This window comes from Zalophus californianus, chromosome 14 (genome assembly GCF_009762305.2).
Source record: "Zalophus californianus isolate mZalCal1 chromosome 14, mZalCal1.pri.v2, whole genome shotgun sequence".
Taxonomy (NCBI): domain Eukaryota; kingdom Metazoa; phylum Chordata; class Mammalia; order Carnivora; family Otariidae; genus Zalophus; species Zalophus californianus.
This window is the reverse complement of record NC_045608.1, coordinates 58,444,912-58,466,165: the sequence shown is the minus strand read 5'-3', so window position 1 is coordinate 58,466,165 and position 21,254 is coordinate 58,444,912. Positions and strand designations below refer to the sequence as shown.

At 50.0% G+C, this 21,254-nt stretch overlaps 1 protein-coding gene across 34 annotated transcripts in view; it reads left to right on the top strand.

The window, feature by feature from the left end:
- The first annotated feature begins 399 nt into the window (after positions 1-399).
- CELF4 (CUGBP Elav-like family member 4) overlaps positions 400-21,254 on the top strand; it is a 297,038-nt gene continuing 276,183 nt past the window's right edge. For all 34 annotated transcript variants that reach the window (XM_027576211.2, XM_027576203.2, XM_027576187.2 and 31 more), the window contains exon 1: positions 400-882. In XM_027576211.2, coding sequence (XP_027432012.1) covers positions 597-882 — 286 coding nt within the window. In that variant the 5' untranslated portion in view covers positions 400-596. The remainder of the gene's footprint in view (positions 883-21,254) is intronic.

The window sequence follows — 21,254 nt, the reverse complement described above, 5'->3', positions numbered from 1 at the left end:
CCCACGCCGTCCTGCTCCCGGCCGCCGCCCGCCGCCGCGCGGGAGCCCCCCCCGTCTCGCCCTCTCCGGGCCCCGTGCCCCCCTCCTCCGCGCGCACTCACTCGCCGCCCCCACCCCTGGTCTGACTGGGAACTTGAACCGGTCCAGCCTGTTTAAACGGAAAGGACAGAGATCCTGTCTGTTCAACGTAAAAAAAAAAGAAAAAAAAGAAAAAAAAGAAAAAAAAAGAAAAAGAAGAAAAAAAAAGAAAAAAGAAAGAAAAGAAAAGAAAAAACAAAAAAAAGGAAAGAAAAGGGAAAAAAAGAAAAAATCAGATCAGACAGAGAAAGAGAGAGAGAAAGAGAGGGAGAGAGAGGAGAGAGGGAGGGAGAGAGAGAGCGGGGAGAGGAGAGAGAGAGCGCGAGCGCGAGCGAGCGAGAGAAGAGAGGAGAAAGAGAGAGAGCAGAGAGCGAGAGGAGAGCGAGGTGTAGAGAAACCGAGGGGGAGAGAACCCGAGTGTGTGTATGCGTGTGCGTGTGTGAGCGCGAGCGAGCTTGCGAGGGAGAAGAGCGAGAGAGTGCGAGCGAGAAAGAATAAAAGGAAAGAAGATTTTCTCTATGTATATAAAGATGGCCACGTTAGCAAACGGACAGGCTGACAACGCGAGCCTCAGTACCAACGGGCTCGGCAGCAGCCCGGGCAGCGCCGGGCACATGAACGGATTAAGCCACAGCCCGGGGAACCCGTCGACCATTCCCATGAAGGACCACGATGCCATCAAGCTGTTCATTGGGCAGATCCCCCGCAACCTGGATGAGAAGGACCTCAAGCCCCTCTTCGAGGAGTTCGGCAAGATCTACGAGCTTACGGTTCTGAAGGACAGGTTCACAGGCATGCACAAAGGTGAGTGCACCTTTCCCTCCCAACTTTGCCGGGGAGAAGGAGCGGGCGGGCCGGCCGGCCGGCCGGCGACGGACGAGCGGGAGACTGCGCGAGAGGGAGCCTCGGGCGGACGCCGAGGAGGGAGGCGCTCGGGCAGCAGAGACCAGGACTGGGGTGCGTGGGGAGCTGTTCGCTGGGGCAAGGCTGGGTTTTGGGCGAGGAGCTGGTAGAAGCGGTGCGGTGGGGAGAGCAGCGGAAGCAGAATATGGAAAGAAACAGAGAGAGGATCGAGGGGAAACGGGGCTTGGATTTTTGGGTGCAGCGACTTGAAAGATTGGGACGGGGACAGCTGCACTGGCCAAGCCCGGGACGCTGAGCAGACTGGCGGGCGCTCAGCGGGCCAGGGACCGAGGGTGCTGTCCATCGCCGTGGTGCTGAAAATATTAAGAGGAGATGGTCTCCTCCTTCTCCGCTCCGGGCCAGAGTAGCAGGAGCGCAGCCGTCTAAAAAGAAGAGAGGTGACAGATTCGGGGAGATATTTTTATTTTGCTATCAATTTAACAGTAAACTCTCCCTGTCTAGCTATGTGCCTCAATAATCCGGTTGTGGTGTGAGTGGTGGGGGAGGGGGTGTTTGAGATTTGAAGGAAGGAGGGACAAAACCTAAGGCAAGATTTAGCAAGGAACCAGCCATCCCCTGGGTGGAGTGGGGGGTCGCGAAGACTGAATGATCCTCTTCTCAGGAAAGCGAAGCTTTGGGGGGAAAAATCTGTGTGTGCAAGATATGCATTTTGAAGGGTGTAGCCTAAATTATCCCAAACTCACCATGCAGAGAGGTTTATAGTCCATTATTGCTCTCCCTCGAAGCAATCATTGCTAGTGAGTGCTTGGGGGAGGGGGAAACAGAATAATCAAAGAATTAAAACCCAGCAACTTTTTAGGAAAGTGGTCATGAGAATTGTCTGCAGCCTGCCTGTTTTCTCCTTGTTTTATTATCTTTAAGGCAGATCCCCAAACGTGTTCAGTTGTAGAACGTGTGTGGGTGGCTGGTGGGTGACGAAATTAGCCCAGTGCTCCGCTCCCTAACAGTAATGTATAGGATGTGCAGTGGGGATTAATCCGGGCTGGAGCTGTGTGGGCAAGTTAAATGCTTTCTGAGAGAGATTGATCGTCAGGCAGGGAAGGAGCACCGGGCTAAGGAAGTTGTAAGGGATGTGTATGGACGTTCCGTTTTTAATAAACAGTAGTGTGGAGAGCCACTGAAGATCCTGTGTTAGAGCTGGTGGTTTTAAAGATGAAAACACACACACGCACACGCACACCCACCCACACACAGAGAACAGCCTCATCCTTGGCCACAAATGGGCTATGAACAGAGCTGATCCTCCGGCACATTAGGTGCAGAGCGCAGAGCTGTCTGGCTCTCTAAGCAGCAGTGGTTTTCACTATCACAACCTCCCTCCCTCCTCCAGCCCTCCCTTCATCCGAATACTAAGCAGAGCTCCAAACTCTTCATAGTTGGAGTCCCAGAGAGCAGTTTTTATTGGCTTTAGCATCTTCCAGCTTGCCTGCTGAGGAGTAAATCTTAAAGTTAATGGCATGTTGAGTAGCATAGAAACACAGCAGAATGGAAATATACTGGGTTTGTTGGGGTGGGGTGAGGGTGGGGGCTGTAATGGAGAGACAAACCAAGCTTTCTCCAATATGGAGAAAATGTCTGTCTGATCAGAAGAGAGCCTGGAAAGGTGAAATGGGGAGGCAGTCTTTGAAATAACATTTGTTTCCTTTTTTCCGCCCTCCCTCTCAAGTCAACCATATCTTTGTAGTTTTTCCCCTTTCCAATCAAGCTCCCTAGAAGCTAATCAAGGTTTGTATCAAACCTTTGTCATTCTAATATGTCCCCAGATTTAAAAATAGTAATAATGAAAATTTAAAAAGCATAAATAGGGAAATCCTTTGCCCATCTTAATGATCAGTTCTTGTGGTGATTTAAGATTTTAAAGTTAAAAAAAATCAGAACCCACCAGAGGCAAAAGACAGTTGTGGAGATTTGAGCTTCTTAAGAGATCCGGGTTTGGAGCACTTTATTTACTTCTTTATTCCAAATGAAGATAAACTTTAACAATATTCCTTGGTTTCTTCTCACAATCCCTTGCTGGTATCATCACTATGTTTTTGATGTTATTTGGACTCCCTGTATTACAGCAAAGAAGTAGAATTATCATCATTTGCATCAGGAAGCTAGAGAAGGTTATGTTATAGTTACTTCATATGTATCATACATATACAATCACATATCTGGCCAGGATTCCTAGAACAAGCAAAACTTCGTTTTCTAAATAATTGTTTCCCTAAACTGGTTCAGTCAGTCGCAGGCAGGCCCGTTGGCTCTGGCATGCTGGGTGTCTCGTTGTCGCAGCTCACCCTTCAGAGCCTGAGCATATATATTTTTCCCTATGAAACTTCCTGCCTCTCTATCCCTCGGATTTTTAGAGTCAAGGTTGGGCCACAATGTCTCTAACAGTGCTTGGAAGCTCCAGGAGAGCTGAATAACTGAGACAGTCTCTAAGGTCTGGTTTATTCAGTCCTAGAAGAGTTTGAACTCCTCTTTTAGAGATACAGCCTGATTTATTAGCTAATCCTGATAAAATAAGCCTCCGGCCACCTTAAAAAATTACTCGCTTGCCATTGGTGATTAATTACTTTTAAGTCAGAAAGCATGATGAGGCTTGAAGAATGAGGGTTGCATTTGGCTTCTAAATTTTCCCCAACTCTAAATTGACAACATGAAGCTAAGGATAGAAACATGCCTTTGTTAAGCCTGGTTTCAGGGCATGTTTGTGGCTCTTTCTTTCCCCTTCTTGAATTTCTAACTTCTAATGAATCATTCTGGGATAAAATTGAAAGACATGACAGGATATTGACCTCCAGTGTGGATAGCATCTGCATGTTATTGGGCAAAAAAAGAAAAAAAAAAAGAAAGAAAGAAAGAGAAAAGGAAGAAAGAAAGAGAAGAAGAGAAAAGAAGAGAAAAATAAGTAAAAATTAAATTAAATGCATGAGATTTCAGGTGGGTATCCATTTGTTGGCCACCTGCCATTTCAGGTAACTAAAGAAGGAAGGAGTTCTAAGGGTTAATGGAATACCTGCCATGCGTAGAGTGAACCTTAAAAGGCAATTACTCCAGTCAAATTGGGAGTCTGTGGAGGAGGGAGTGGGTGGGTGTTGTGGAGCAAACCCAGCCGTTGCAGAGAAAGGCTGTTGGGCTTGGGAGGCAGCAAATAGCAGTTGTGGACTGGGGTAATTACTGTAAAAGTAAATTCACCCCCTGGAGACCAGAAAGCACTTGGGCGGAGGGTTGGGGGAGATGTGGGTGCTAGGCAAAGAGAGAAAGGAAGAAAAAAAGCCCAGAATTACAATTCAAAGAAATAACACCTAAAGCAGAAAACCTAATTTAATGCAAACTCTCTGGGCTAACTCAGAGTCTTCTTTTCTTCCCCCATTAGAAGCACTTTGAGAAAGATTGCTTTTTCCAGGTTCCAAAGAGAAAGATATTGTACTATTGATTAGAGAGGAGAGAGGCAAACTCCCTGGGTAGCAACAGAAGTGAGCTGAGGACCAATTTTTCCCCTTCCTATAGAATTTTTCTCCCTTGGGGAAGGGAAGAGGTCACCCACTAGTCTAATTCTTTCCTTCTCTCACTTTACATTTATTTCTCTTTTCTTCTTTTTATTTCCTGGAGAACAAACAGAAGCAGTGACTGAAAATACATACATACGCATACCCATGCCTGCTAACACACACACATACACAGTCCGTGGATCACACATGAACAAGCCAGCAATCCATTCATAACTTTGGTCTTGTCTAGCAGGAGAGGAGGCAGCAAAGACTGAGTTACTGGGAGACATAAAGACTAGTGCTCTCTGGATAGCCATATTATAATGCATTATCTTTGAAGTCATTTAAGTCCAATTTAAGTGGTATTTAGTATAATATTTATGAATTAATGTAATCTAAACATAGGGCTGTCCCCAAAGGTTTAAACAGCCTTTACTACTGATGTGTGCTCGTTCCCGGAGCCTGTGATGCATTTTAATCTAAACAGTCAAGCCCCTAACACAGTCCCTCTTGTTAACCAGTCAGAACAGATCTGTGCCTGGGTAACCACTCTTCACTGAGATCTTCCCACACTGCATGGAGGAAAATCGAGTCTACTGGCAGCCCCAGAGTACTCCCAACCCAGAAGCCACAGCTGCAGGGACTTTTGCCCCTTATACTTCCACACTACATCCAGAGGGAGGGTGGGGACAGAGTAATGGAACCTTGTGTGGGCTGAACTCCGGAGAGTATGTCATTTGAAAATAGACTCATCACCAGATACACAACCTCTCATTTCAATGATACCTGAGTAAGAAGTGCCTGAAGCCCCTGGGTTTGGGGTGCAGCTGGGAGAAAGGGAAATGGCAAGTGTTATGGTTGTTTTGGTGATTCTTGACCATCTTCATAAAATCGTGTCTCATATTTTCATGTAAGATGTAGCAATTCTCAGAACATCAAGTTTCCACCACTTGACTTTAGCCGAGAGGGCTCCTTGGTTTTGTTTTTATTTCCTTAGATAGGTGAATTAAAGCCAGTGAGGCTCTATCTGATTTCAGATGAGTCTAAGAGACAGTGAAGCTGGAAGTATCAGCATGGACATCAGCTCAATTAAAGATGAACTTTAAAAAAAAATTTACTTTGAAAAATAAAAATTAAATCTGTCCAGGGAAAGACACTGGTAGAATGGTAGGGCACACACCTACAGTTTTTAAAAAGAAAGATTTGACTTGTGAGAAAGAGATATGAAAAATGAGGTAAGAATAACATTTTAAAAATTACAAATTTCACCAAAGAAAATAAGTGCTGGTGGTCATTACAAAACTAATGTAAACCAAAGCCACAGCCCCCATAGAAAAACTCCAAACCCCAGATGTTTGTAAGTATTCTATTTAGGAGCAAAGAAAAAAATTACAGGGAAATAATTGATTTATTGAAGAGACTGGTGGTTATTTGCTGCTTGTACATAATTTCATTTATCTTTTAAAGAGACTCCCTCGGAATCAACACACAGATAAATTAATATGCACATGTGCCGTCTATGCATCCATGTGCAAGCATGACTAAGCGCATCCCACACATATGGGAACCAGGGCTGGCCTAGATTTCACTGCAATTCAACAGGGAGATGTTAACACTCTTTTCCCCCCTCAGCTTTAATGGGGATTCTAGATTGGGTTCAAAGAACCCCCTTGGCATACTTTCACTCTCTCCACCTACTCCAGTTGGCTGGATGTTTGTGACTTCTCAAACACAAAACAAAATAAAAAGAAAAGCTTTTCTTAAGTAAAGTCACAGCTTGAAAAAAAAACCAACCCAAAGGAACACAATTATAAAAATGTACGCCATAGATATGTACCCCATAATGCAGGCATATTGTAAAGTTGTCAGAGTGCTTTCAAAGAGCTGGTTTCCAGGGGGCACTTTGGGCGCCCAGTGACCACGCCACACTCCAGGGACTTGAGCATGGCCATCACTCTCACTGTTGTTACTATGATCATCCTCATTATTATAATTCATAGACCAGGATGGGAGAGGGGCTTCTAAGTGATGCCTGAGAAGATAACCAAGACACCACGTCCTTCACTGAGGAAAGAGCTGGTCTCACTCCCCTCGGATGGTTTTGGGGAAAACACTACACAGCTCACACGTCATCCGTAAGTGGTCTGTTTCCAAACTGACCCAGGAAAGATGTCTTTGAAGGGAACTTGGAGGAGGCAGGCCATAGAAGAGAGGGAAATGTAACGGAAAATGAGGCCCCAAATCATAGGCAGAGCAAAAGGGAAACTGAAAGTTGTAGGGCCCAAATGCCAGCCGGAAGCTGGGAGTGCTGGGTGACAGCAGCCGAAACGCAGCGTTTCTGAACTTGGAAGGGAAATCCCATGTGACATGCAGAGAGAAGCGCTAGAGCGTGTGAAAATCTGTATGTGTCTGTGGGTCCTGGAGGGCTGGGGGAGGGACGATGCCACAGCCTGTGTGGGTGCTGGTGTGAGCATGTGTGTGTGAACTTCTGTTTGTATGTGTGTTTGTGCATCCAGGGAAGAGATGATAAAAGCAAATGGCCCTGGAATGATGTTAGGGGTAGTTTTCATCTTGTGAGGCAGTATGCATGACTAGGGAGATGGTTGATGGAGAAAAGGAGAGAATGTGAGGAGGATGACGCTGTCTTCGTGATCACGTCTGTGCTCCACCTCAGAACTCATGGCTTGGATTTGTCAATGATCTAAGTTCCAGTGTGGAGGTGGCTCTTGTGTATCTGCCCGATATCTCCACCCAAAGGTCCAGGTTTAAAAAAGGGTTCCATCTCCCCCCGCTCATCACCCTTCAGATGCTTGCCTGCTCTGGCTCACCTATTGACTCATTTAAAAATGACCTTCCATCTGGGAGCTGAGTGGCCAGCCGCAGAACCTGGCTCTCTGCAGAGATAATTCCCTCCACCCACTGCATTTCTTACCCCACCCGCTGCCCCTTGGCATCCCAGCCCTACTTCTCTTTTGTGGTGTTTACACACACACAGACACAGACACAGACACACACACACACACACACACACACACACACACACACACACACACACACACAGGATTTGACCAAGTCAGTCAAGCTAGCCCCTCCAAGCAGAGTGCTACATTTTCCCTCCATGCAAGGAGGGGGTGGTAGGGACCCTCTTTTTGGTCTCTCCACAAAAGATGCCCTCCTTTTGGTCTCTCCACAAGAGATGTACATTCATCCCCTCTACCTTTGCCTTTTTAAATTCACAGACTCTCCGAGAATCACAAAAAGCATCTAATCTTAGCCAAATAACATAGGGCAGGGGAACAGAGCCCCCAACTTGGTTGTAACCCTTTTATCATCAGCCTTCATTTCCCCCTTTTCCTTCTCCTCTTTGCCATTAAGACACCCTCAAAAATCGCAAGGTGGGGCCTAAAGAGAAAGGTGCACATTCTACCTGGCAACGTAGGGTGTGGTTAGAAATGCCAGGACAAAAAGACAATGATGAGGACAAGACAGTGATGACAGAGGAATGTCCAGAGCTGTTGTGTTTGCCCTGAGGACTTCCTTGTCGCCACGCATCCTGGTCTCAGTGGCCCCTGGATGGGTGTAAAGCCGCAGCCTCAGCGTTGCCCGCAAGAACCAACTTGGAAGCCGGGTGGAAAACCCCAGGGTCACTGTCCTCTTTTCCAAATCCCTTTGGAAGTAGAAGGGGATGTTTTCGGGACCATATGCTCACAGGCCTTCTCCCCCTCTACTTGCTCCATATTTGGTTTCTCTTATCCTCCCTTGCATCTCCCCTCCAGCATGAGCTGACTGACGCTCTCAAACAGAGCGATTCCCAGCAGCTCAGCTCAGGAACAAATCCTACGTGGCCATCTGCAAGATGTAAATAAACGGGTGCCCTCATGGAGACAGACGTAGTTCTGGTTCTGTGAGGACAGAAGAGCCAAAAATATTGATCAAAGCTCAGGAAAAAAAATTGATAATGAGCTGGCCTCCAACAAGAGTTTAATTGACAGAGACTTCCGAAGGCCAGCTGTGGACAGCGCATAAACTGACCACAATGTTACTTTATTGCAATACACTCTGCTTTAATTAATTATCACCTTTGTTAAAAGCGGCTCCAGATCAAAGGTTTCTAGATACTTAACAGATCTTACTAACAAAGCCCCCCGTGCATTAGGCTATCCCCCGGCTCTCCAGCAAGGCAAGTGAGTTTCTTTCCTATTTTCTTCCCTCTTAAGCTGTTGGCTTCTTCCTCTTTGTTAAAGATAAATTGTTCCTGCTGCACAGCCTCCCTGTCCTAGGACAGGGATTTCGAGGGGGGTAGGGGGCTGCCATTCTGCAGCTATTTCTAAAATTACACAACTGAGACTAGTTTCACCTTTGAGTCTCTCTGGCTGAAATGGGGAGTGTCAATAGAGGAAAAAATAATTCACCGAAATGTGGAAGGTGTGTATGCGTGTTTGTGTGCACGCACGCATGTGCACAAGCGATGGTGTGCACATCCACATAAATATTATGGGATCGATGCATTTCACATCCGCTGCTCACACCTCTTTAACTTCTCCCTCCTGTCTCTTGAGCACCTGTGCTACTGTCATATTTCACTCTGAGAAATGCTCTCAGCTGAAGCGTGCATAGATGATGCTGTATCGAACCAAGCCATTGTTTGGATTCGGTTGTGGAGTCCGGGCACCCGTTGAAGGATTACCCTTGCCTGGGTTAGGTGGTGCCTAAAGAATTCACTTCTCAAGATAGGATGGGAACCTCACTCTCCAGAGTCCCCAAAACCTACAAACTGTCAGGTGACTTACTTGAAAGCAACCCTTGGAGTCGTTCTAGGCAAATTTGAATGCCATACGTGGTTGTTTGTTCATTATTCTAATTTAATGATGCAGTCACACCTAATTAATCCATGTCTGGTTTATTCATACACTATGTCTGAGGATCCAAAAGATTTCTCTAGCTAGCCGGCTTCCCTTTACAGGGGCAAGTGAGGGGCTCCCCTGACAAGCGAGCGTGTCTGGGTCCAAACAGGAACAGATCCCTGTCGCCTGACTTGATAGAGGCACTGTCCCTGACACCCCTGTCCGTGCAGGTAGGAATAACAGCAACCACAGAGAGATGCCGCAATGAGATCTGTGTGCCCGTCCTGACACACAGGAGCACACAAAGCATGCGTTCTACCACAGAACCCTTCTAATAGGTAATGGGCCACACCCGCGGCATGTGATAAATAACCACTTGTGTCAAGCATTCCTCTGATCAGGAGTTTCAGATGTAGAGGGTGGAGAAGCCGAGCTGAGTCAAACTCCTCTCTCTGCCCTTAAGAAAGCGGAGCCCGATCCCTTGCTGCCACTGCCCAGATAAAGAGACTGAGGCTGGAAGCAGCACGCCCCCAGAGTCAAGCCTGCAGCATGGCCTTCAGCACACCTCCCTGTGCCTGGTTCTGGCCAGCCTGCTGCCAGCAAGTGTTGCCACTGGCCTGGCAGGTACATTGAGAGAACAAGGCATCAACCTGGTAATGTCCTTATAAAGCCAAGCCTCCTGCGCAAGTCCTAGGAGACAAGAGGCATCCAAAGATCAAACACTACATCACAGTATATTTGTAGGAACCCTCTGATTCTGCTACCTCCCTATAATGCTCTAATTGACTATTTGATCAGCTCTAAAAGGGCCAGTGTGCAAGACAGACTCATACACACACGTTCATATGCACACTCACGTGCATACTCACATACACATGTGCACACACACGTTCATACACTCCCCACACGGGCCCCTGCATGCAGACTTTGTCTTGCACACACTGCCGTACCCACAGCAACTCCTCTGACAAGGGTAGATTCTCACAGGAGATGCTTGAAGGTGAGTGAAAAGCCCACACCTAAGACTGTTCATGCCCTTCCAGTAATGGGCTTATCAATAGCTCTTAAAGAAATGTGACAGCCAGCTCAGAGTGATTCAGTTGTGTGGACAAAGGTCAGCATATAGATATCCATTATTAATAATATCAATATCTTGGTTGACCAATATAACCAGAAACTGTATCATGTCGCTGCTGATGGGTGAGGCTGGGAGGGCTCCACGGCAGCAGCAGGAAATTATAGCCATGTAAAATTAATCATATTGACTGGTTCTAAGAATATACGGAGAGGCGACGATGTTGGTAGTGCTTGCCATGGTGGGAGAGGGGGACCTTAGTCCCAGAGGCTTCATGGTCTTGAACTCCTGGAAGGAGCCCAGGGGGAATGTTCTCATCAGTCCCTGGGTGACTGATGAGAACACTCTCCCTCATCCGGCCTCTGCTTTCCAGTGAGGTGAGGCAGAGGAGAGGTGTTCTCTGAACAGGACAAGAAAGAAATAGGATCTCCTAACCATTATCCACCCAACATATCCATATCTTTCTGTCAAATCAATACTTGGCTTGGCTTTGTCTCACCGGATGAGGCACAGAGAGCATCCTTGCACCCGCTGTGTGAAGTGGTCCATCTCCTAGGGGGTCTCATGGGCCTGAAGCAATATCCCCAGTTATGTGGTGGGATACTGGCCCTGGGAGACGCCAGTGTGAACTCCTCAACTTAGAGGTCCCAGGAAGAAAGGCACCCAATCAAATCAGTCCCCATGTTTGGGTTCTTGGGACGAGCAGAGCCAGGGGCTCAGAGTCTGGTGGGGTCAGGAATATTCTGGACTTGGGAAAGTCATTGCTCACTGAGGCTCACCTCTTGTCACGGTGAGAAGGAAGGAAAGGGAAGGCCATTGTATCCTTGGCTTTGGAATTCCCTTCAGGCATGCCCCTGACCCCTCACTCCCTTGCCTGCCAGAGCCCCAGCTCAGGATGTTCCTGACCGTCCTTGGCAGCCCTGGGCGGTATGTGGAAGGGAGGAGAGGAAAGGAGAGAATCCCAGTGGCTGGGGGCTCCTCAGAAGAAAGGGAACAGGGCTGGCAGGGAAAGCCCACTAAGCCTTTGGATCATTCCTCCTCTCTGTTCCCAGACCCTGTGGAGGCAGCTGGAAGGGAGCCTGCCGTAGAGGCCAGGTCCCATGGCTGGTGACGGACGATAGGAGATGGAACGTGAAAGTGCAAGGGAGAGAGCTTCGACCGTAAAGGAGGGTGAGGAAGTGGTGCCCGTGGCTGGAATGGGAGATCGAGGTTCTGAGGGCTGGATGCACCCTTTCCCATAGGGAGCATCTGGGCCTCAGCCAACGGGCCACATCTACCCTCCTCTGACCTGTCTCCCCTCCCCCCGGCTGCAGGCACATTCAGAGTTCTGCCCACACGTGCTTACATCCAGCCCTCCGACCAAGGGCCTTGGCCACACTCCGTGCTCCCTCCCCAGTGCTAGTGGCCCAGCCTTCCTAGCAGAGGCGCAGCCCCCAGACCACCCAGATCAGCTCCCAGGTGTCTGGACTTGCTTCCAAACCAGCCCAGACTCGGCGCAGCCACCAAGGGCCCGTGAGGAGGATGGGTCCTGGCGCCAAGGTCGTCCTCCATCCACAGCGCCGCGTGCCCCCTCCTGGACCCAAGAACCTGGATCTAAGGAACTCTAGGAGAACGGCCAAGAGCCCAGAAGCCAGGCCCCTCCTCTAGACCCTTCCTCTACCTACTGTGTGTGAGGAAATGCTCCCCTGTCCACCAGCGGTCGCCTGCCATCTGACGGTGAGAGGGAGAACTTGCTGCTTTCCAGCACGGGGCCCCTGCCGAGGCAGGCGCTGCTCCTGTGGCTGCCCGGCTCACCCTGGAGGAGCTGCAGAGCGGACCTCTCCCTCGCCCCTCTCCTTATACCTCACAGGGTGCCGGTGGGCCACTCTCCTACAGAGAGCATGGGAGCTCTCTGCTCCAAGGGGAGGCCCGGGACCCTGGGCCAGATCCCTCACTGGGCCCGAGCTGGGGCAGCAGCAAAACAGAGCCACACGAAGCAAGAGAGGAGAATCAGAAAAATCCAGAAAGTATTGTAGTTAAAACGGGAATTTGAGTTTCGTTCCATTACCAAAGTGAATGATTAGTTTACAGTTCAACACGGGTTTTATTCTTTTTTAAATTTTTTTAAAAAGTTTTTTATTTATTTATTTGACAGACAGAGACACAGCAAGAGAGGGAACACAAGCAGGGGGAGTGGGAGAGGGAGAAGCAGGCTTCCCGCGGAGCAGGGAGCCCGATGCGGGGCTCGATCCCAGGACCCAGGGACCATGACCTGAGCCGAGCCAAAGGCAGACGCTTAATGACTGAGCCACCCAGGCGCCCCTCAACATGGGTTTTATTCTTAATTCCGTATTATTGGGCACCAGAATCTTTTCCATACTTAGGACTTGTAAGGAGTTTAAATCCAAACTGCTATATCCCTCAACTTTTTTTTTTTTAAGATTTTATTTATTTATTTCACAGAGAGAGACACAGCGAGAGAGGGAACACAAGCAGGGGGAGTGGGAGAGGGAGAAGCAGGCTCCCCGTGGAGCAGGGAGCCCGATGCGGGGCTCGATCCCAGGACCCTGAGATCATGACCTGAGCTGAAGGCAGGTGTCTAACCAACTGAGCCACCCAGGTGCCCCAATATATCCCTCAACTTTTGCAAATGCCCCCCACAGGACACACACACACACACACACACACACACACACACAGGCGTGTACACTCAGCCCTGTGCCTGATGAAACACATCTGGTTGGAGGACCGATCACCTAGGGGTCTATGGCACATGGGCCACCAGGTCCAACAGAGGCTGGAACCTCGGGTCACATTGGTCATGAGACTGAAGGAGAAAAGCACAGAGGTACTGACTTATGTCCGTGCTTCATTTTTGTCCCAATTTTAAAAAGTCTTTTTGTTGAAAAATAAGACCTTCCTTATGCTCATCTTAATTATCTCAATAAGTAAACTGTTAGATTTATTTTATTTTTTTAAGATTTATTTGTTTAATTTAGAGAAAGAGTGGGGGAGGGGCAGAGGGAGAGAATCTTCAAGCAGACTTCCCGCCAAGCGCAGAGCCCAAGGGGAGGCCTGATCTCAGGACCCATGAGGTCATGACCTAAGCTGAAATCACGAGTTGGACACTTAACCTACCGAGCCACCCAGGCACTCCTAAACTGTTTATTTTAGAGTCAATTCTGTTGCCACTGTGTTGAACAAGTTTGAAAATCCACTGGAATGAGAAGGAAAGGGTGAGGCCCGGGATAGGGCAGCTGAGTGTGTCCCTAGAGAGAGGACAGGAGCAGGAATTACAAGGCAGTGTCTCAGTACGGGGGAGAGCATGCCCTTAGGCTTCAATGAATGGCGCTTGCAGATGTGGTTGCAATGATGGACAGCAGAGAGGGGAGGGGAGCATGCAGGAGCAGGGCCCCAGGCCACACCCAAGGAGCTGGAGCCAGGGGGCAGCTAGACTCCTGTCCCTTTGGCATGAAACCCCTGTCTGCTCCTCACACTGTGGCCAAGGCCCTAGTTTGTTTCTCCCTAGTTTCCCAAGTTTCTCTGCAAAGCATTCATTAACTCTGAACATTCTGAACCGTCTCAGCTGAGCCGATGCTTAAAAGTCTGGCCCACAGCCGTGGCCACGTAGCAGGGAGGACAGGGTCCCCAAGGCCAGAGGAGGCAAGAGGGGAAGCCTGCTGAGGCAAGAGCAGGGACATCATCGACCCAACCGCAGTTGGTCTCTGTGACACCCCCAAACGTCCCCTCATGGGAAAAAGTCAGGCTCCTGCAAAGTGGAGAGCATATAAGGCATTCCAGTCTGGTGGGGGGACACACCGTGCCCCCCACGGGGAAGCCCTGGGTCCCATGGGGCAGATAGTCCTCCCTCAAGGAGGCACAGATTCGTGTGCAACTCAGGGGCTCTGGAAGTCAAGCTCTCCCCTTGGAGGGTGGGGACGCATCCTCACCACCACGACCAAATAACTGGATGGGACAGAGGGCAGCAAACCCACAAATATAGAGGCACCCAGTGCATAGGCCCTGTATGAGGAATGAGAGAACCCCCCCAAAAAAAGAAGTAATAATATAGGAGTACAGGCTTCCTGCCCAGGGGAGCTTGGCCCTGGGCACCCAGGTAGTAAGGAGTGGCAGAAGCCAAGGCTGGTACACAGGAACGAGACAGAGCTGGGAGGCTGGATTGCTGATGGGCCCCATTGCTTTGTTTCGTCTCGTCATTACATTTTGGTTCTGTCCCACTGCAGTGAAGTCTCCTTCTCAGGCTAGTGGACAAAGGACTTTCTCACTTTGAATAAATCGAGACCCACCACCAGTCTGACTGAGGGAGAAGCGGTGGAGGTCAGGACTAGATGAAGAGGTTACAGTTCTGTCCCAGGAAGTGAGTGACACACACAGGACCTGCAAGGGCTGTCCTCACCGGCTTTGGGGCTGCAGTGTCCTTCAGCTGTCCCATCTGCAGCCCACTCGGGCTGAGAAATTACTCATGGAATATTTAAACCTGTGGCCAGCTTCCCTGTCACCAAGGCAGGCATCCAGATTGTCCCCACAGGCTCACTCAGCTGAATGTCCCAGAGATAAACTAAGAGGTTCTGGAGGTTAAAATCGTCCCATACCCTCCACCCTTCCTCTGTGCCCATCCCCAGCTCAAGGACGGCTGGGGGCAGCCGAGCAGTGGGGATGGAGCCAGGGAACAGTGCTTCCTGGGGTGACAATGGCCTTGCAGTTGGAGGCATCTTGATAGATCCCAGGAAGAACTGCTCCCGGTCTGGGCAAGGGTGCTAGGGCTCCTGGGCAGTCCATTTACTGCGGGGGAACAATGAGGGTTCTTCTCCATCACCAGGAGAGAAAGCCAGCCCAGAGGAGCAGGAATAATGAGGTGACCTCTGGGGCCCCAAACAGCAGTGTTGTAGCCGACTTTTTAGGGGAGGCAAACTCTCCTCTTTAGGCCTTCCACAGACCTTGACTCCTGGCATCTCCCTGACCCCAGGAGGGTCTCAGAGGGAGAGCAGACCCAGACTCTGTAATGGCGCTGGAGTAACTGCTCCACTCCGCTCCTGGCAGGGTATGGCAGCCTCCTCTACTCTGCCCCCTGCTACCCCCAGGCCACATACCCCAAGCCCCAGCACTCCCAGGCCTCCCCACCCTCCTGGGACAATGGCCCTCGACCCAGAGTGACCTCCTTTTCCTAGCCTTTCAAAGTCCTGCCCCCTGCTGATCTGACAAATCAAACTGGGCAGATGTGTCCCTGGCGGCTAATGGACATTAATGTGTTACCATCTCTGGTGACATGTGCCTCGTACAGGGACCTTTTAGAGCCTGGGCTGTAACCATAAGAAACATCTCTAATGGGGGGATCTGGGCACAGGCCAGGCTAGAGGGGTTCACTGTGAGGCTGGGAGGCCCCTGGCTACTCGTAAGGGCACGGGTCTGCCTGGCCTCAAGCTGCATCGCCAGGAATGCAGGATTCCTCCTCCGGTACTGCAGGGCCAGGGGGACCCAGGCAACTGAAGGGCTCATCACCCTGCTCCTCCCCCAGCAGGAGGCCGCCTTGCCAAAGGTCTAATCAAATATTAAACATGGTCCGTAAACTTAAACCAGTGTCATGTCTGAGTGCAAGACTCTCCCTAACAGCAGCCCAGCTCGGGGATGTTTCTAGCTAGCTTTGCCTGGGTGCTGGGGTGGAGGCATCTTCATTCATGCCCCATTGGAGGCAGGGAAAAGGGAGACAGAGGGGGACCATGGCAGAGAGTGAGGCTCATGGCTTTCCTCCTCCCGTCTGTTATTCATTTCCTCTGATTTTTATCTAATCTTTCCTGATTGTTCTGGTGAAACTTAATAGACAAAGTGAATTTTTATTACATCATCAATATAATCTCCAGCTAATCAGCAGACACGGGGGCCACCACAAGCCCTATAGCTCCTCATCTGGCTTCATAAATAGTGGGGACAATCACCGCCAAGCGAGACTCTCCCACCTCCTCCCGAGAGGGCCCTCTCCCTGCTACTCCCTTTCCCCAGACCTATTCCTGGAGTTTCTGCCTTCCCAGGGAACCCCCCCCCGGCCCAGTGGGCCCCATTGCTGGTCCATGGAGATTTCTTCCCCCTTCCTATTTTTCATTTTCTCCCTCCCAGCCCTAGCGGTTAAAGTCACAAATCTGGGGCTGGTGTTTCGAATGCCAAAATAGCCTAATGTCAAATGATTCTGATGCTACTCTCCTCTGTGCTAGAAGTATGATATGTCATAAGATATTATGTAATCCTATGGATCACAGTACATACTATAAAACACGTTATATACCAAATTAAGTTGTATGTTACACTGTACCTATGTAACCTAGGCACTGAGGTGTTTCGGGCATTTAAAGTCAAACCACGCATATTACGTACTGTATCATAGATGCTAAATTATATATTTCATTTCTATTACAGTAGGCCTTCCATTTGTATAGTATTTTAATCTGTAAAGTGCTTTCTTTTATATTACCACTTTTTATCCCTATTGCCACCAGGTATAGTTGATACCTTTTACATAAAGAAAAATGGAAAAGGGCTCATGAAGGAAAATTACAATCTGGTCAAATCCTGCCAGAATACAGCAGAGCAGCTACGGCTCAGAACCGGGCTGGCAAGCCAGGGAAGGGGGCAAAAGCAAACCGATGGGGGGCAGAGGCCTGGCTGCAGACCAGCTAGGCAGATTCCTGAGGCCCGGCCTGCTGCGCAGCCCCTGGCCCAAAGGCAAGCATAATTTAAAAAATGATTTGTTTGAGGCCCTTCCCCCACAAACCTGCCCAAAGTTAAATGTGAAATGGAGTGTACCCCCTTCTGAGACATCGCCTTGAAAGGCTGGCCTCGTTCAGTAGCCTGAGACTGTCTTCTCCCCTACTCTCCTGGGAGCCAGGCCACGCTGCTCTACAGTGGTCTTGATTTCAGAAACCAGGAAACATTACTTAGAGTCTTATCTTGTAAGTAAGGTGGGTGATGAGGCTAAGGAATCTGGCTCTGGGTGTCCACTCCATCGGCTTTTGCGGGGAAGAGAAATCCGCTTCTTGCAGGCAGATCAGAGCTGGCTCTGGGAATGACCAGCCGCCCTTCACGAAGTCAGACCTGCAATTTCTGTGCACAGGGCTGATTCCCCAGATCTATTCAGAGGATGGTCTGTGTGCATCTGGGGGTCATGGGCAGGCTCCTCCGATTTGGGCCTGAGAGTTCAAGAGGGGCTTCCGTCCTCACAGGGGCCCCTGGAAGCAGGCGGTGTTCAGTGCTCCAGACGCTGCCGGCTGCAGAGGTGGCTGGTGCCCCACGGATGCACTGCATCCAGGAGCTGGACACCTGCATCTCTGCCCCACTCTGCTTTCTCACTCCGAGTCTCAGCTTCCTCCTCTCTTAAATCAATGCAGTGACACCTGCTCATCCCACCTCTTAGGGTCATCATGTGGATGGAATGAGCTGAGATGAGGGAAAATGTGGTGAAAAAGTTAAAATCTCTGGGGTCATTATCATGTGTTAAGTGCCAGCACCCCCATCAGACCACAGGAAGCTCTCACAGTCCTGCTGTCTTGGAAATAGGACGACAGGATGACATCAGGGCTCAAGGATGGACAGGGGGGAGTATTGACCAAGCGCCTACTACATGACACACACCCAGGGCTCTCGCTTATTTTATCTCATCAAATCCTCGTGACAAAACTGCGACAGAGATGTCTGTGTGCCCCTTTGAATGCCAAGGAAACGGAAGCTCTGAGGGCAGTAACTCGACCCAGGTTACGCGCTAGGGAGGCGTGGAGACAGAATTTGCTCCCAAATTCATTGTATTTTCAAGCCCACCACATTTCTATGATTGCAGCTCCCTTTACAGATGTAAATAAAGATCATCTCTTGCATCCCCTTCCTTTTATAGATGGGGAAACTGAAGCCATGTGACATTACAGGCTAATGTTTTCTTAAAGCTTCCTCACTGCCTTCTATGGCTCCGAACACACACACACACACACACACACACACACACACACACACACACACACACACACACTCACACTCATGCAAGCATGTAGACATGTCAGAGATAACTGACACACCCTCATACAGATACACATCTACACACACATATAGACACATTCACAACTAAATACACACTCATAGACACACATAGGAACACACTCAAATATGGACATTCAGAGCGATACTCATATACATAAGTACACAACCTCTCAAAAATACAGCTAATACCAACACGTGCACAAGATTTCACAGATACATACACATGGAAACATACTGACACACACACATGCACACAGAGATACACACATGAACATACACACATCTCACAGACCTGCACACTCACACGCCACTCCATAATAAGGCTTAACTAAACAAAGACACAATTAACCACATATCACTAGCAGGAGAAGTAAAACAGCTAATTTGGAGAAAGGAGGGGCAGGATCCTAGGCCAGAGGCCAAAAGTCCTCTCACTCACTCCTGTGTGGCCTAGGAACCCCATAAAGGCCACAGCCATATTCTCATTAGAAATCAACAAATAAACAGAGGCATTAGCTGAGAATGCTCAGTCTGCAATCTCCCTTCGCGTCAACCCACACGATCCCAGCCAAAATTCTGCTCATCTGACCAAGACCAAAGGCAGGTTCTGGAGAAATGTGGGGCAGGCCTTGCCAGGGCCACCCAGGTCGGCCATGGCCAGGTCTCACCCAGGTAAGGCCAGGCCTGTGAGCAGAAGAGGTGCCTCAGGGAAAGGCAAGGGGAACCGGGAGGAGAGTTGCAGGTTCATAGCCAGTCTGTCCCAGAGGCTGGCCTGCAGGCTGTCTCACCTTAGAGGCTCAGAGCGAGTGCTCATGTCTGCACACCAAGTCCTCTGGTGTCCACCCAAGCCTGCTCCCAGCCTGCAGGGCTCCTGTCATCCCCGGGACTACATCTGGCTCAGCCTTGGCAGAGAAAGTGGCCCTGTGCAGCTGTCCTAAGAGAAAGCACACACGCACACACACACGCACACATGCACGCACACACACGCACACAGAAATGGGTTAGCAATGGCAGGGAGCTCATCAGAGAACGGGAAACCTACGGTTTTCTTTTCTTTAGAATAAAATCCTGAGGATCTGGGAATGAGCTCACTAAACTTGCACCACTGAAAGGATGAGCAGACCATTTGGGAGGTGAGGCTTTCCCAGAATGAGGGGCAGGCCCGCTTTGCCACGCACAGACTTGAGCCACGTGTGCTGGGTAGGCTTTGGGGTGCCGTTGGTATTGGCGTGTGTGTTCTGCCCTCTCCCCCATGTACATGCCATGCTGACACTGTAAGGGGTGAAGTTTTGTGGGCACCTCTGGGGACTGTGGCAGAGGGGCTATGAATGGCTATGGTGTAGCTTATGCTCCTGGCACGTGCTGTGTCCATCAGAGGCATACTATGTGGTTACCTGTTGTCCCCTTGCGTTTTGCATTTAGGCTGTGTCTTGTGAGTTTCGTGTGTGTGTGTGTGTGTGTGTGTGTGTTTGTGTGTGTGTGTTGGTGTCGTGTAGTTCATACATGCGTGTCAGGTGTAGGAGAGCTATGTGTTCTGCCCTGGTTCTGGAAAGAGAAGGGAAGATGCAGATAGGGCTCTTTCACTGTACCACCAAGAACGCAGAACTCCCTCGTACTGGCATTTGCTTTCCAGGTGAGCCCCACCCTTTCTTCAGACCAAGGGTATCTCATGAGAGGAGTACCCCCTGCCCCCATCCTAAAGCTCTGGGTCTGAGTAGAGCTCCAGAATCATCTGTAGCCCTCATTGCAGCTGCTGTGAGAACAGTGTGTGTGTGTGTGTGTGTGTGTGTGTGTGTGTGTGTGTGTGCGCGCACGCGTGCACGTGTGTGCATGTGGTATCGTGTGTGTACGCACATGCACACACACCACCTTCTTTTGAGCACACTGCAGTCCCAGACAGTGAGCCACAGGCAAGGACATGTGTGCACGTATGTGCTCATACGTGCTGAGCGTCTGCAGGCCTTTGTGGGCTGTAACAGGCTCGGGTGGACCAGTTCTTAAGTGACAGATTGTGTGTCCATCTATGACTAGAGTTTCTACTGAGTGCACGTCAAAAACAGCAGAAAAGATGGGTCCAGCTCCCTGGGTGGGTGATCCTGCCGCTCTCCGCCAATGTGAGTGAGGACGGGGGTCTTTCTGAGGGGCTCTGGCCAGGGTGTGGAGGAGGAGGGTGGGAAAGGTCTGTGGGGAGGAAGGGTTCTGCACACGTGTGGTTGTGGGCAGCCTAATTGAGTGGGACACTAAGTAAGACTGTGTCCCCCAGAGACCTCGCTGCTTTCCTGGATGCACGGCTGGGCCATCTGCGGCATTTTCTCACATTCTGCCCACAGATTCCCCTGGGAGACCGGAAGAAGAGGGGGTTGGGGTTTCTGGGCTCCCCAGAAGGTAGCCTTGAGCACCCAGCTGCCCTTGGAGACAACAGAAAGTGCAGGGCCGCGTGCGCACAGGCGCGCGCGCGTGTGTGTGTGTGACAGAGACAGAAACAGAGATAGAGACAGAGACAGAGAGAGGGAGTTGGGGGAGGCAGCAGCTATGCGAAGAGAGAGCCGGCCCTCCCCACTGCCTCCATCTGGGTGGGAGCAGATGGCGCTCAAACCTGACCAGCAAGGCCAGAGGCAGCGCTTGGAAGCAGTGTGTCCTGAGGGAAGGACAGTGCAAAGGAGGGCCAGGGTGGGGCTCCCCAGAAATGCTCTCTGGCTGAACGCGTCTCTGCCCTACTGGATCTGTCCTTCTGTCCAGGCTCAGAGTCCCTGAGCCCAGCCCACACATCTACTACAGGTGACCTGTACCTTTGCTTCATCTCCGTGCTATCTGGGGGCTGATCCAGCTCCTGTGGTG